Genomic DNA, 16989 nt, shown 5'->3' with positions numbered 1-16989 from the left:
CCTGAAGCTAGCCCTTGTCTGACTCCTCTATGGACTCGCACATGCAGTTTTTATGGCTAATATGAGTGTTGATAGAAAAGTGAGAGGTATTAGCCTTTCATTTATACTTTTCCTTCAGTTAGTATTCCTATAGGCTGCAGCTCTAATACCTGTCACAAAAAGTATGTGTGGCTCCCGTCAGTCTGCACTACCGCATGTAGTAAAGTATGCAAGACTTACCTGAGCTGGACGCAACCAAGAATATATTTTCATTAATAACGGTAAAGCGCAGAGGATGACACCGCCCTAAAATAAAAATAAATCAATCATTTTTAAAATATTCTTACTATTTCTTTTCCTATGAGAAGTTGCTGAAGGTTATTTTCCAAAATGTGCTGGTATACATTGCATTATATTTATTATAAAACAGCTTTAGCCATTATATAGTGAATTACTGCAGTTCTGCACCAAGAGGTGTTAAATCCCCTTTTTCTACCCTTCGATAAAAAGACCAGACACCAGTATATATCAAGTTATAGCAGATGGCGCTGTAGTGATCAGCTGATTCCCCCGGTTTTGCTCATGGTACCTTGGCAAACAGGTGATTTGGCAGCAGAAGCAGCAGTCGGCCAGTCATTGCATATGTTGCAGTCTATTTGATTTACTAAAATTAGAGACTTTTCCTATAGTCTGTGTTATCTCAAACTATCTGCAACCATCAATCATGTATCAAGTTAGACTTTGTACCTCTGCCTAGACATAATGGCCCTTGCTATATACATTTGCTTACAAAGGAACCCCTTGGTATCCATGAAACACATTTAGGGTGCATGGACCTAGATTAATTTACTGTTTCTTCCCGCCATCAGTTGTACCTCCCACCTCTGAGGTCCATCAGTAGAATAGCGGATGTTAGCAGATGCGGTAGATCGTTTTGGCATTTGTAAAATTCATCTATTAGCTTAAACTAATTTAAGTCACCCAGGGCAATTGTAGAAAGCCAAACCACTCGTAATAGGAACTTAAAGAGAATCTATCAGCAGGATTTAGAAATATAAAGTAAACGCACGCCCATCATGTTATACTGCTTAATTTGATAACTTTGGTGACTCAATCAAATCTGTAGTTCTTGTTTAATCAGAATTTGAAGTTTTCATCTAACGATATTTCAGATTTCAGGGGTAGGATTTTCTCCCTCCGCTGCGCTCCGGCCCCTCTACCTACCTCCTGTGTTTCTATGATAGGAAACTGAATTTCAGTCTCTTGCCTCCCTTTTTTAAATTATCACTGGCATGGGCGGTGTGTTTGTAGTTTGGTTCTGTAAAGACAGGGACTGGTTGCTGTCACGTTCCATCACATGATGACGCCTATCCCTTTATTGTATTGTCATGTGAATTGTGTCCTGCGTCTTTGTAAATAATGTGATATGTGAATTGTGACGTAATGTAGGAATGTAATATGTTATAATGTTTTCATGTATATTGCATGGCAGTATTACATGTTGTTGTCAGACTGCAGAGTAAGAAGTAGGTAAGTGTTGGGGGTAGAAAGAGAGATGGCTTCTGCCTACAAAGTGAATGAAGACCCAGTGTGTGACAGGAGCAGACATTTGGGCTGTGTGCGCACGTCTGCGTTCTGGTTGTCAAATATTCCACAACGTTTTGTCACTGCATGTGCGTTTCAAAACACAGCCGAAAAGCTGCGTTTTAGATGCATTGTCAATGCACAATTCATGTGTTCTGGATGCTTGCTCTGCCATAGACAGAGTGGGAAAAGCATCCAAAATGCATAAAAGAAGTGACATGTTGCTTTTTAGAACGGAGCGTTTCGGCAAAACTGCATTCTAAAACACAACGTGCGGATGGAATTTTTCACAATCTTCATAGATTGTGCTGGGGACACAGGATGCATGCCTTTATGCTGCAGTGCAATACGCAGCATAAAGGCATGCAAAACACACACACACGTGCGCACACAGCCATAGTCTGAAGGTTGTCAAGGCAGCATGAAGTAGATGATCTGTGGCAAGTAAGATAAGGAGAAAGGTGAACAGCGTATAGTGGCCCCCAAGCAGAAGGGTCTGGAGGACAAAACTCTAGAAGCAGGGACTCAGGTTACGTACAGCTTAAAGGTAATGTGCCGGGACATACTGGTGCGTGAGCAAAGTTAACTTTTCCGGACGGAGTCTCCCGAAGCGTATGGGAGCTAAAAGATACACTCCTTCCCTTTTAGCAAACCCCCTAACCTCATCCTCTATGAGGGGAATAGACATGGAGCCATACAATGGGAAAATGACTATCATGAATTTGACTGTAGCGCTAGGCTGGGTTGTGTTGGAACCCACAAGATCTGTAAAAACGGAAACAACGCAAAAGGAACTAAAAGTGTGAATATGCATAGTACAACTGAAATGTGCTGGAAGGTTATGTGCCCATTATCTCGTGTATGTAGTTGATGAAGAGGAATCGTTAAGTCTTGTTGTTTTAACTTAACTGGTGGTCTCCTTGTCGATATGAGTCGTCAACTGGTCCTGGCCAGCCAAAACCATCTGCACTATGTGGCCTACATGGGCATACTGCTCACACAGCGAAAGACCACACCCAGCTAGGACTGCATCTTCCATGTAGTTTGCAGGGGCATCAGGAATCAACAAACTCACCCACAACAACCGCACCGCCACACTCTACAATTCCACAGCCTGGTCTTCAATAAAATGGCTCAATGATGTCTTCATGAGGCTGAAATCTCGATCTGTGCACGTGCTGCCTCTAGTGCTCTTTTATTGAAAATCTCTAGACCAGTCATGGAATCAAACTGAAGGCAGCAAAATGTAAAAAATAAAACAGGTCACTAAAGAATCAGTGTCCTGTCCTTGAAACACAGGAAGCAGATGGATGAGCTGGAGCAGAAAGACAGTCCCACCCACTGTGCCCGAATCCCACCCCTGTGCACTGAAATACTGTACCATTAGGCAAAAACTTCAAATCCTGATTAAACAAGAATCACAAATAGAAATAACTCAAAGGTATCAATTTAATCAGTATTTCAGCACCATTATGGCCATGCATTTCATTTATATTGCTAAATCTTGCTGATCGCTCCAACTTAAAGAGAACCTATTATTCTTGGTTGTTCATAACAGCAGTCCCTCACGTTCCCTTAAGTAATTGCTGATATCTGATTGCGGAACATGATCCTTATTAAGTTAAGTATATTTGCAAAATACTAAAAATTAAACTTTGAAGTCATACCAAAATCAGAGTCCAGAGCCAATCTTCTTTATCCTCGGTAAAGGCAACATTATAAAGAATAATGTGCAGCTTATCAAAGTCACAGTTTCCATCATTAAGACACTTGTCGATTTCCATTTTAATATCAATATCCATAATAACTTTCTTTAGGAGGAAATGAAAAATAAGTAAAAATAGAAGCACTTAATTAACAAAAATATATCATATAAGAAAATAAATACTTATAAATTTAGCTAAATAACACCTTCAAATGAAATCTACAACTTATTTTTGAATACTTTCCTTTTGAAAGTAATTATAGATGGGTTGGCATCATACCGTGCTTCCCCGAAAATAAGACACTATCTTATATTTCCCCTGAAAAAATGCGGTAGGGCTTATTTTCGGATAGGGCTTATTATTGGGGAAATATGGTTGAGGGTAGGTTTACCCCCCAAAAAGCGTTCCACCACAGGTCCTCTATGTGTTCCACCGCAGGTCCTTAATCTCCACTGCACTGCTTCCCTGGTTCCCCTGCCAGCCAGAAGCAATCGGTATCATCGGATGTGGTGAGTGTGTGTGTGTGCGATCTGATGTGTGTTTGTGTGTGCGGTCTGATGTGTGTGCTATCTGATGTGTGTGGGAGTGCGTTCAACCGCAAGTCCTTGATGTGTTCCACTACAGGTCCTCCAGTTCAGTATTTGGTGAGTATGATTTCTGGGTCTTCTCTCTTCTCTCTTTTGGGGGTGTCTGCTATCTATAATGAAGTGTCCTGCAGTATCTTTAACTTTTTTAACTGCATGAAAACTTCATTATTGAACCGCAACTATGGCTTAATCATGGGAAATGCAGCTCGATGGGGTTGTCCATCTGTATAGTGAAGCGCCGTCCAATCAACTTTGCTGCATTTGGATGAATCTGTGCAGAAACTATTGCCCTATACACTACAGAATTTATCCGGCTGCTTCTGTCTTCAGTTACATCATCAAACACTGACGTCCCAGGGTCATTGTAAGCCATGCATGCCCAGCCATCACACTGCCCCCACCATGTTTACAGAGGATCTGGTGCGATTTGGATCATGAGCCAATCTAAGCCTTCCCCATACTTCTGTTCCCATCATTCTGGTATAAGTTGATCTTAGTTTCATGTGTCCAAAGAATGCTTTTCCAAAATTGGCAGGTTTCTTTAGACTCCTAACATTTCTGTTACTTATTTGGTGAATTTCTTCTTTTTTGTTCTGCCTAATGATGGTCGGCTTCTTTTCTGTTGAGATTTCCTTTGATCACATGTTGTGGGTTCACAGCAACAGCTTCCAAATGCAAATGCCACATCTAGAATCAGCTCCAGACCTCTTCACGACATAGGACATAATCGTAAGTCCTAAATCATGAAGGGCTAATCACCACCAGCTACTGCGGTGAGTCGGAGGTGATCCCCGCACATGTCTGCTGATTGAAACAGCAGACATGTGTGCCTTGCAGGCGCAGGTGGATCTGTGATCTGTTAACCCTTTAAATCGTGCTGTAAAAATGTGACAGTGTGATTTAAAGCTCCATGGCAAGGAACGCACCTTTCCCCGCTGCCATCGGAGGCCCTGTGATGCGATAATAGGGGGGTGTTGCTGCCATGGTAGCACAGGGTCATGTGATGACTCCTGTCACTTTCATGATGCAGTTCCTGTTACAGCTGGCAAAGAGGCAGCTGGAACAAGAACGCAGCATTTCTCCAGATCAGAGCGATGCTGCTCTGATCAGGAGAAATAAATGAGCGATCAGACTTCTGATCCTTATAGTCTCCTAGGGGGACTATTAAAAACAAAAGTTTTAAAAAATGTAATTAAATTAACTCCTTCACGACCTTTGACGAATACATCCGTCATGGTGCCCTGGTACTTAAAGACCCATGATTGATGTATCCGTTATGGTGAAATCGCGGCACCGGAGCCCCGGTGACTGCGATCGGTTCACACAAACCACAGATTCGGGAAGAAGGGGACCTGTGCCTGACTTCAGGAGCGGTAGTGCCTCCTCCCCGGACCTACAGAGGCTGTGATTGGCTGACGAACGCCACTCAGCCAATCACAGCCACTGTAATGTTTCAGCCATTGAAAATGGCTAAAACATTGAAATCCAGCCATGATCAGGGCACCTATAGCACTGACCAGTGGCTGGAGTTGGATGACCTCAGCTGGATCACCCTCCCCCAGCTCCAGCAGCTCTGATTGAAGAGACCGGCCTTGTGACCGATCTCTCCAATCACCGTGGACCTTTTGCCGGTGACCGCACCCCTCAGCTTCACTTGTCAGTCCTGGAGCATGCCAGTACAGTGTATACAGTACAATGGCAGGGCGAAAAGCTCCGGTCCCATGCTGTTATGTGACCGGAGGATGGGACCCGGAAGTTGCCGTGTTGCCACTGTACTGTATCAAACCGGCGAAAAGCCTCACAATCCGCCGCCCTCCTCCATCTGCCACCGCTCTCCCCGATCTGCTGCCCTCACCCCCACCTCTCATTTCCCTGATCGGCTGCCCGCCCCTCCCCCTCACCCCCGTGATTGGCTGCCTGCCCCCTCCCTCTCGTGATCGGCTGCCCGCCACCTCACCTCTGTGATGTGCTGACCTCCCCCCCTCACACCCATGATCAGCTGACCGGCCCCTCACCCCTGTGATCGGCTGTCCGCCCCCTCACCTCCGTGATCGACTGCCCGCCCCCTCACCTCTCACCCCCGTGATGTGCTGCCCGCTCCCCCCCACCTGTCACCCACATGATCTGTGCTCCCTCACCTGTCACCCCCGTGATCTGTGCTCCCTCACCTGTCACCCCCATGATCTGTGCTCCCTCACCTGTCACCCCCGTGATCTGTGCTCCCTCACCTGTCACCCCTGTGATCTGTGCTCCCTCACCTGTCACCCCCGTGATCTGTGCTCCCTCACCTGTCACCCCCGTGATCTGTGCTCCCTCACCTGTCACCCACATGATCTGTGCTCCTTCACCTGTCACCCCCGTGATCTGTGCTCCCTCACCTGTCACCCCCGTGATCTGTGCTCCCTCACCTGTCACCCCCGTGATCTGTGCTCCCTCACCTGTCACCCCCGTGATCTGTGCTCCCTCACCTGTCACCCCCGAGATCTGCTGCTCGCTCCACCCCCGTGATCTGTGCTCCCTCACCTGTCACCCCCGGGATCTGCTGTCCGCTCTCACCCCACCTCTTAACCCCATGATCTGCACTCCCTCACCTCTCACCCCTGTGATCTGCTGTCCGCTCTCCCCCCACCTCTCACCCCCGTGATCTGCTGCCCCCTCTCCCACCTCTCATCCTCACCGATCTGCTGCCTCCTTCATCTCCTGTGATCCTGCTGCCTAGATCCATCCTGTAAGGTAACTATCCCCAATCTCACCTCGCGCTCCCCCTCCCCCTGTCCCCCCACCCCCATTCTCCCCTCCCCTCTCTTCCCCCCCATCCTCCGCCGCTCCTGCATCCACTGCACCCTCTCCTATCCACCGCCACCCTCTCCCAGCTGCCGCCGTCTCATAACCACCGATGCTCCCTTTATCTGCCGATGCCCCCCCATCTGCTGCCCCCCATCTGCTGCTGTTCTGATCCATCCTATAAGTATTGTTTGTGGCTCTTTTCTAACTATCCCCAATCGCATCTCCCACTCCCTCTCCCCCCCCTCCCCCACCTGCTTGCCGCCAAGTGCTGATCAGCTACATGATTGGCTGATCAGGTACGTAATTGTTGCTTGAGTTTTTGCTTTTTTTTGTGCACCCCAAATAAAAAAAAAGACAAAACTTGAACAAATAGGTACCTGATCAGCAAGCGTCCTGCAGTCGTACTCGACTTTGGACAGGACTTCTTTTTTTCATCCCACCTAGTCCCCCCCCTTTTTGCAGCAGATCTGTGCGTGCGCCCTGTTTTTGTTTTATGCCATGGGAGTCTATTTTACAAAATGGGGTCACATGTGGGGAGTTCCACTGTTTCGGCACCTCAGGGGGTCTCCAAACACAACATGGAATACACAAATTATTCCAGACAATTTTGCGTTTGAAAAGTCAAATGACGCTCCTTGTATTCCGAGCCCTGCTGTGTGCCCAAACATTTGAGTTCCACCACATATGACATATCTGTGTACTCAGGAGAAATTGCACCATACACTTTATGGTGCAATTTTTCCAGGTACCCTTGTGAAAAAAAAGCTACCTGGTTGAAGTAACAATTTCGTGGTAAATTTTTTTTTTTATTTTCACAGTTCAACTTTATTAACATTTGTGAAGCCCCCAGAGGTTCAAAGTGCTCAATAAACATCTAGATAAATTCCATGAGGGGTCTAGTTTCCAAAATGGGGTCACATGTGGGGGAGCTCCACTGTTTCGGCACCTCAGGGGGTCTCCAAACGCAACATGGTGCGGCTAACGATTCCAGCTAATTTTCTGTTCAAAAAGTGAAATGACGCTCAGGGCCGTATTTGCCATTAGGCACTTGAGGGCACGTGCCTGGGGCGGCGCCTTCCAGGGGGGCGGCGCCCAAACCAAAACTTTAAATTTTTTTTTTTAAAATCTTCCTCCCTCCTCCAAACTCTTTATTAAATCCGGCGCCTTTTTGGAGGAGGGAGGGGGCGCCGCAGTCATTTATAGTCGCGTCTATAAATGAAACTGTGAGCATGCCGGCACTTCCGGGGTCAGAGGAGCTGGAATCAGCTCCCCGCCCCGACGTGCTGCCGTGCGCTCACTGTGCCAGAGGTCACAGCAGCGTGAGGCAGCGCCGCGCAGAGGAGGACGGGAGACGGAACCGCCGCCGAGCAAGATGTCAGATCCTGCCGCCCCCGCCTCCACCGCCACCGTGGAGAACGGGAGATGCAGCCTGGAGCAGGTAAGCGCTTTACAGCCGAAGACAGCGCCGAACAAGCAACCCGGGGGGTGGGGGCGGGGACGCGCAACATGGAGGATGAGGGGATGGAACATGATGTGGGGGCGCAACATGGAGGATGAGGGGGATGGAACATGATGTGGGGGCGCAACATGGAGGCTGGGGGGATGGAACATGATGTGGGGGCACAACATGGAGGATGGGGGGATGGAACATGATGTGGGGGCGCAACATGGAGGATGGGGGGGATGGAACATGATGTGGGGGCGCAACATGGAGGATGAGGGGATGGAACATGATGTGGGGGCACAACATGGAGGATGAGGGGATGGAACATGATGTGGGGGCGCAGCATGGAGGATGGGGGGGATGGAACATGATGTGGGGGCGCAACATAGAGGATGGGAGGATGGAACATGATGTGGGGGCGCAACATGGAGGATGAGGGGATGGAACATGATGTGGGGGCGCAACATGGAGGATGGGGGGATGGAACATGATGTGGGGGCGCAACATGGAGGATGGGGGGGATGAAGCATGATGTGGGGGCACAACATGGAGGATGGGGGGGATGAAGCATGATGTGGGGGCACAACATGGAGGATGGGGGGGACGAAGCATGATGTGGGGGCACAACATGGAGGATGGGGGGGATGAAGCATGATGTGGGGGCACAACATGGAGGATGGGGGGGGCAAAACATGATGTGGGGGCACAACATGGAGGATGGGGGGGAACGAAGCATGATGTGGGGGCACAACATGGAGAATGGGGGGGACGAAGCATGATGTGGGGGCACAACATGGAGGATGGGGGGGACGAAGCGTGATGTGGGGGCACAACATGGAGGCTGTATACTATAAGTGACACGGTGTGGGGTCATTTTTTGTGCTGTGAGCTCAGTGCTGGGCAATTATTTATTCTTGGGCACAGCCTTGGCCTTACTTAGGGTGGTTACTCTTTAGTGAGAATTATGAGTCTGTCACCAGGTTTTTGCCACCTAATTTGAGAGCAGCATAATGTAGGGGCATAGATCCTGATTCCAGTGTTGTCACTTACTGGACTGCTTAGTGTAGTTTTGATAAAATCACTGTTTAATCAGCAGCAATTATCATTTCAGGACTACTTGGTGTGCTGCAGAAATATTTTACTCCCGGAATCCATTCTGTCTGCATGTTCTGGTTCTCGGAAAAATTCGAGGCCACGGTAGTCGGACCCCCAGCGATTGGAAAGTTATTCCCCATCCCAAGGATAGGGGGTAAGCTTCCAATGTGAGAAAACCCCTTTAAAGCATTGACTGATTCCAGCAATGTGTCACTTACTGAGCTGTTTGCTGTCATTTTCTCTGCTGCAGATCTTGCAGTTATACAGATCTCATGAATATGCTGGACTACCTGCAGCACGCCAAGATTAAGGAAAACAGAGCAGTGTATATGGGCTTCATTAGGAGTGAAAGGCAACAACTTCAATAGGTATGCACAAATAAGAAGAAACAGAAGTCTTTACATTTGCCTAAGTATCTGTATATCCCATGGTCAATAATTAGCGATAATAAACGCTATATACATATATACATATATATATATATATATATATATATATATATATATATACCACACTCAATTTTTTCCAGTGAGCTGTGCATTTCTCCTTTTTCAGCAAAAATTGTATAATTAAAAACGTCAGCTCAGGACGCAAAAAATAAGCCATCACTGAACCCCAGATACCAAAAAAATCAAAAAATGAGAACGCTACAGGTCTCGGAAAATGACGCAAAAAGTGCGCAACTTTTTTTGGACAAACTTGTGATATTTTTTTTTAATCATTTACATAAAGTAAACCTATACATGCTTGTTGTCTACGAACTTGCACTGACCTGAGGCATCACACCAACACATCAGTTTTACCACATAGTGAACATAGTGAATAAAATATCCCCCAAACAATTGTGCAGTTTTTTTGCAATTTTTCCTCACTTGGAATTTTTTTGCCATTTTCCAGTACACTATATGGTAAAACTTATGGTTTCATTTAAAAGTGCAACTCGTCCCGCAAAAAACAAGCTCTCCTATGGCAAGATTGACAGAAAAATAAAAAAGGTACGGCTCTCGGAAGATGGAGAGTAAAAAACAGAGAACGGAAAATTGCCCAGAATTGAAGGGGTTAAAGAGCTTTTGATATAAATGTTCTATTACCTTTGGTCTCTTGAAAAAGAGCAGCTACATATTAAAGAGCTGTAATTCCAAAATCCTTATTCCAATTAGGATGTGACCCTCATATTAAAGCGGAGAATCTGCATGTTAACCCCATATTGATTATATAACTGTATCATGAATATGTTTTGGTAAACAGCTAAAATGCCAAAACGTGTGTCACTGTAAAAATATTTCTGCACCTAACTGTCCATTGTAAAAGTGACTTCTGGCTCCCACATAGAGCCCAGTGTGATTCTGCGAGACTGAATAATCATCATATGAGAGCGAAGAGGACTGGAAACAAGGGAAGATGCTGATTGGTGCGCCAAAAAGAATGTTCAGGGGAGTATTTATTCCAATAAAGTACCACTAGAGGGCTCCCTTATTTTGCAATAATGATCCTATCCTGGTGTTTTTAGGGCTCAGAAGACTAGATGTAGAATATATTAATAATCTCCAAATTATTATAATTCTTAATCTAATTATGATCTAGGATATGATAATGACCTCCAGTAATTAATCCTAGTTCTAATTGTGGTCAGGTGTTTACAGTAGACCTGCTAATTTATTCTTATTTTCTTTATCTAATTATTTATAATTTATAGTCTTCTTAGTTTAATCTAAACTCTATTTTATAATTCCTCTTCCCACCTAAAGAAATGGATATAAGATCATAATTCCACTAAATAACTCCTACGATTCTGTTGCGCCCCTGAGGCACAGGGTACTGTGGTGCTCAGTGTGTGGTGCTGATCATGGATCCAAAAGGAGGTCGGTACCGGTTTCATCATCCACAATCACATACACACATGGGTTGCTCCTTCCCTATTGGGGACTGGGCTAGGGTCAGGTATAAAAGGGGTTTCCAACAGTGTGGCATTTACAGAATACCTCACAACAGGGGCCCCAATCCACTAGTTTAGGACCTAGGTAGGGGAAGGAGCGGCCTACAGGGGGACTTAGGAGTCACACACACAGTTTATTACAAAATCAAGGAGTTCTCCAGCAGGAGGGACAGTGAGCAGACGTGTTTCCCGGTAGCTCCTGTGGGACATAGGAGTTTAACGGTCGCTGAGGAGGATACCGTGTCAGTTCCCTCGGGGCCAGCGCTCTCCAGGGTGAAGCACCCCAGGGTGGTGTAATTCCATGTTGCATCACCAGATTCTGCCAGACGGAGAAGTTCCACGCTTCTTCGACCACACAAGTTTCCAGAGCCAGGTGGCATATAGGACTCCAGGGGTCTAGATCACAGTCAGACTTAAGGGGATCCCCACTACTGGCATAGGGAGCAGTACTCTACCTAGTACGGAAGGGACTCTAAGTGCTTCAAGCCACAGTGACCCGCACTACAAAGCGCAGCAAGGAAGGGCCCAAAGACTACCGCAAATGTGGCGCCCTGGACTAACCAGGTCGTCACAGGTACTGCAAGACACACCCCCACCCCGAGACAGGCACATTAGCCAGGCACAAAATCCTTGTTGCCTCCCTCCAGGGGCTGATGTCCACACCAGGTGGGGTGGAGCCAGGCAGTTGGCCCCACCCACTGAGGAGTTCACAGTCCTGGAGGCAGGAAAAGGAAGTTAGTTCAGTGTTCAGTGGAGTTCAGTGGAGAGTTGAGGACAGAGAGGAGTGTGGAGCAAACTGACCGTGTCCGGGTATGTGGCCCGGGCACTTAGAGCAAGGTTGGCAGACGGTGGTGGCCGTCTGCAGGAGAGGCAGATCAACGCGGAACCGTAGGACCGGTCCCCGGTGGCCCGGTGGCCCGCCGGTACCGAACCGGGGAGCGAAGTGAAGCCAGCACACACAGGCAGGGCCTACGGACCCCGACCAGGCTTGGAGCCGCCATTAGAGGTCAAATCCGTCAGTGACCGGAACCCCAGGGGTTTCCTAACAGCCAAGACCCGATTGAAGGCAACTGTCCGACCAGTAGAAAGAAATACAGCTACCGCCACAGCTAGAGTTCCAAGGGCCAGTGCCTGCGGGCAAAAAGGCTCCTCCAGCACATATAAACGCTGGGGAGCTGGTTACCGGTGGGAATCCATTGGGACCGAACATACACGGAGGTGCAGAGAAAGGAAGCCACCACCAACCGTCCGGGAGAAGTCACAGCAGCCGGCTGCGGGACCCGTCCATCCAGCCGTTTGGTTTACCAGAGACTCTGTCATTGACTGCCTGAGTGAGTACACCAGTGCCATCTGGCACCGCGCCGCGCTGCCCCTGCAACCCTGCACCTCGCCATCCAGCCTCCCCGTTACACCACCGGGCCCCGGGACCACCGACCCCTACCCACGGAGGGGGAAAACAACATCCCAGCTGCTCCCTACCATCGCTCCCGGGATCCCCGTCACCAGCAGCGGTGGTGCCCATCTTCACCACGACCCGTGGGTGGCGTCACGGACTAAATCCCCCAAACCAACCACCCTTTTCACTCACGGGCGAGGAGCGCCGCTCAAGCCCCCGGATCCGGCCCACCGCTCGAGCCACCGAGCAGCCGCAGCAGCGCTGGACCCGAGCGTTAGCGAGCGCGCGGCAGCGGTGTCCTCCCCGCCCGCGACACATTGGTGCGGACCTCTTGCGGATCCGGGATCGACCTGAAACCATCACGACAGTGACGAGTGTGACCGGGCTGGCAGCTGAAGCTGTGAGTAAACTACACCCTAAATCCGCAGAGACTGTGTTGGCTCGTCTTTACCAGCGCCGCTGCCCAGCGCTTAGGCACCAACGGCAATTACTACCCTCATCATCCACCCGGGGCCCGCTCCGCCTGTGGGGAGCGACACCATCCCGGCTGCCTTAACACCTGCCCCAGGGAGGAACCCGGCAGTGGCGGCTATTGCCTGGCCGCATACCACAGGTGGCGTTACGACAAACTTTCCCAATACCCCGATTCCCCCACCATTTACTGTACGCCTCAGGGCAATGGAACCATGCAAGGCCACCCCATGACAACGCCTGACCCAACCCGAAACGGCCCGCGACAAGTAGGTTAACCACCTGCCCCGTGGGACGCTACAATCATAGTTGTCTCCACAGTGTCTTCAATAAAATGGTGTCGGAGATCACGGTACATGAATGCGCTTACTCCAGCGTAATTTTAATGAAGACAGCATCACAATTGCAATGCGCATGCACTGTGGTGTGAATTTGAAGTAAAGAAAAGCGGCAAGCCAGGAGGATACAGGAGAAAGAATATATACAAAGGATCTGACCCACAAAGGCCCGCCCCACTGCACACGTCAATCAAGCAATGCACTCATTTCTGGACTCTTGAGAACATTTTTTTCTGCAATCAAACATCCAATCATGAAACTGAAGGTATGATTTGATTTGCCATGCTAGCACCAGTATGGCACTGCCTGTACTTTATATGGGAAAATACTGCTGGTTTGTTCCCTTTAAAGGGTTTGTTAAAGTTTGGCACAAAAGTCTGCAGTCACTTTACGTGACTGCAAACTTATTAATCCTCACATTGCATACATTGTGTGCAGAATTATTAGGCAAAATGAGTATTTTAATCACATGATAATTTTTATACATGTTGTCCTACTTAAATCTGTATAGGCTTGAGAGCCAACTACCAATTAAGTAAATCAAGTGATGTGCATCTCTGTAATGAGGAGGGGTGTGGTGTAATGACATCAACACCCTATACAAGGTGTGCTTAATTATTAGGCAACATCCTTTCCTTTGGCAAAATGGGTCAGAGGAGAGATTTGACGGGCTCTGAAAAGTCCAATATTGTGAGATGTCTTGCAGAGGGATGCAGTAGTCTTGAAGTTGCCAAAGTTTTTAAGCGTGATCACCGAACAATCAAGCGTTTCATGGCAAATAGCCAACAGGGTCGCAAGAAGCGTGTTGGGCAAAAAAGGCGCAAAATAACTGCCCCTGAATGGAGGGAAATCAAGCGTGAAGCTGCCAAGATGCCATTTGCCACCAGTTTGGCCATATTTCAGAGCTGCAACGTTACTGGAGTATCAAAAAGCACAAGGTGTGCCATACTCTGGGACATGGCCAAGGTAAGGAAGGCTGAAAAATGACCACCTTTGAACAAGAAACATAAGATAAAACGTCAAGACTGGGCCAAGAAATATCTTAAGACTGATTTTTCGAAGGTTTTATGGACTGATGAAATGAGAGTGACTCTTGATGGGCCAGATAGATGGGCCAGAGGCTGTATCAGTAAAGGGCAGAGAGCTCCACTCCGACTCAGACGCCAGCAAGGTGGAGGTGGGATACTGGTATGGCCTGGTATCATCAAAGATGAACTTGTGGGACCTTTTCGGGTTGAGGATGGAGTGAAGCTCAACTCCCAGACCTACTGCCAGTTTATGGAAGACAACTTCTTCAAGCAGTGGTACAGGAAGAAGTCAGTATCGTTCAAGAAAAACATGATTTTCATGCAGGACAATGCTCCATCACATGCATACAACTACTCCACAGTGTGGCTGGCCAGTAAAGGTCTAAAAGATGAAAAAATAATGACATGGCCCCCTTGTTCACCTCATCTGAACCCCATAGAGAACCTGTGCCCCCTCATAAAATGTGAGATCTACAGGGAGGGAAAACAGTACACCTCTTAGAACAGTGTCTGGGAGGCTGTGGTGGCTGCTGCACGCAATGTTGATCGTAACAGATCAAGCAACTGACAGAATCTATGGATGGTAGGCTGTTGAGTGTCATCGTAATGAAAGGTGGCTATATTGGTTACTAATTATTTAGGGTTTTGTTTTTGCATGTCAGAAATGGTTATTTCTAAATTTTGTGCAGTTATATTGGTTTACTTGGTGAAAATAAACAAGTGAGATGGGAATATATTTGGTTTTTATTAAGTTGCCTAATAATTCTGCACAGTAATAGTTACCTGCACAAACCGATATCCTCCTAAGATAGCCAAATCTAAAAAAAAAACACTCCATCTTCGAAAAATATTAAGCGTTGATATTTATGAGTCTTTTGGGTTGATTGAGAACATAGTTGTTGATCAAAAATAAAAAAATCCTCTAAAATACAACTTGCCTAATAATTTAGGAACAAGTTAGGGGGGAATCTTGTAATAATGGACCATAAGAGATACATGGATATGTGTAATTTTATCTTAAATGATAAAGACTCGTATGAGATGGGGGTCTTAAGATGGGATTTTTGGCCTTAGCTGTCCTGTTTATAGGGTAGCATGAATTGTTTATTTATGTATCTGAACAGATGTCCTCCAATATCCAGAGTGTAATAAGGGATATCATGTCGGCTTGATATATCCTCAATATAACTACACTAGTATAAGTCCACCTAGTCTTCTATCTGTTTGCGCCCCCGCTCCTCTCCCCCTCCCCCTCCCCCTTGTTTATTAGAGATATCCCTCTATCTGGTAAAAAGTCTAGGGGACAAGTCATTAAAACACCCTCTGTTCACACGGTGAGATATCGCTATATGTGCGGTCTATATGGTTATATGGCTGTAGACCGTTGGAATAATCAGGGCACGGATATACACAGAACTGCCAGAAGCATGCATTCCACTGTGGAACGCGGAAGTAATAGGATTATCATAGTGCCCGGCTGCTTTGGCTTGCATCTTGGATCCTCCCAGATCTCGGGAGAGATGGTGACGCTGTGCCTGTATGTCCTGGGACCCGCCCCCTGGAGCGCGCACTTGACGCGGCTCCATGTGATGGGGGCGGGACACACGTGCGTTCCAGGGAGGAACGCGGAAGTGAACGAGGGAGTGGGGATGCCGCGTCTGCGTGCTTCCTGGGATTACCCCCCTGAAGCACAGCGGTGCGGCCCCACGTGCCTAGGGGCGTTGCTGGCGTGCGTTCCATTGTGGAACGCGGAAGTACATACATGCACTATGTTGGAGATGGTGGAGGAATATCAACCGGACACATGGCGATAACAAATAAGGTAATTGGCAACCTTGTGCCTATTGGTTAGCGCCCGGATCTGGAGGACACCTGAGGGGTTATAAGGGAAATCAATCACCTGGTGGCCCCTTCAGCATCATGTGAATCTGGCAGCATTCTGACTGCCACGGGTTTATCTTACCACAATAGATTGATATCGGCCTCCTAATGAACCAGAAAATGGGGAAACACGTTGAGGCAGCATAAGAGGCAGCACAAGCTAAGTTTTATATCCCTGCTATACGTGTGAATTCAGTGAGAAAAGACTTGCAGCCTCTGTTTTGGAGGTTGACTGTGGGTTCCATACTGGCACAATATCACTTTATGGTTTTGCACTGCACTTTAATTGCGCAATTTTAGGGTGCCAACCTCCGCGGCTAGGCAGAGCACAGGAGGGAGTGGATATTGTAGGGATAATTTCCCTCTCTCTTCTGTGCACATATTCACGTAAATGTGGTAAATATTTTTTTAGTATCTATTATAATTAAATGTTAAGTTTTAGATAGGGTTTATGATTACTGTAGAGCGTACACAGCAGTATCGGAGACAGGAGCTGCACCTGCGGTGACTGACACCCAGACGCAGAAGGCAGATAATGGCGTCCAGATGGGCAGATGCCCGTATTTATAATGCACGGACATGTGACATGGACATCCTATCACACATGCCGTTGCTTTTCTAGCTAAAAGTCCACTTAGCTGTGTGTGTCTGGGATTGGCTGACATGCTGGCCCGCCCCACTACACGCGCGCTTAGGGAAGGAAGACAAGGGAAAAAAAAATGGCGATCGCCATTATCCCAGCAGCAGTGATCTGAAT

General features: G+C 47.5%; 1 protein-coding gene across 1 annotated transcript in view; it reads right to left on the bottom strand.

Moving 5' to 3' along the window:
• LOC142249311 (uncharacterized) overlaps window positions 1-16989 on the bottom strand; it is a 156754-nt gene that overhangs the window by 33005 nt on the left and 106760 nt on the right. Inside the window, exons 8-9 of the mRNA XM_075320945.1 lie at window positions 3231-3374; window positions 220-285 (exon numbers count right to left, since the gene is read on the bottom strand). Of these exons, the coding sequence (XP_075177060.1) occupies window positions 220-285; window positions 3231-3374 (210 nt within the window). The remainder of the gene's footprint in view (window positions 1-219; window positions 286-3230; window positions 3375-16989) is intronic.

This window comes from Anomaloglossus baeobatrachus, chromosome 8 (assembly GCF_048569485.1).
Source record: "Anomaloglossus baeobatrachus isolate aAnoBae1 chromosome 8, aAnoBae1.hap1, whole genome shotgun sequence".
Classification (NCBI taxonomy): domain Eukaryota; kingdom Metazoa; phylum Chordata; class Amphibia; order Anura; family Aromobatidae; genus Anomaloglossus; species Anomaloglossus baeobatrachus.
Note: the sequence above shows the minus strand (reverse complement) of the source record. Positions and strands in the feature narration are given on the sequence as shown.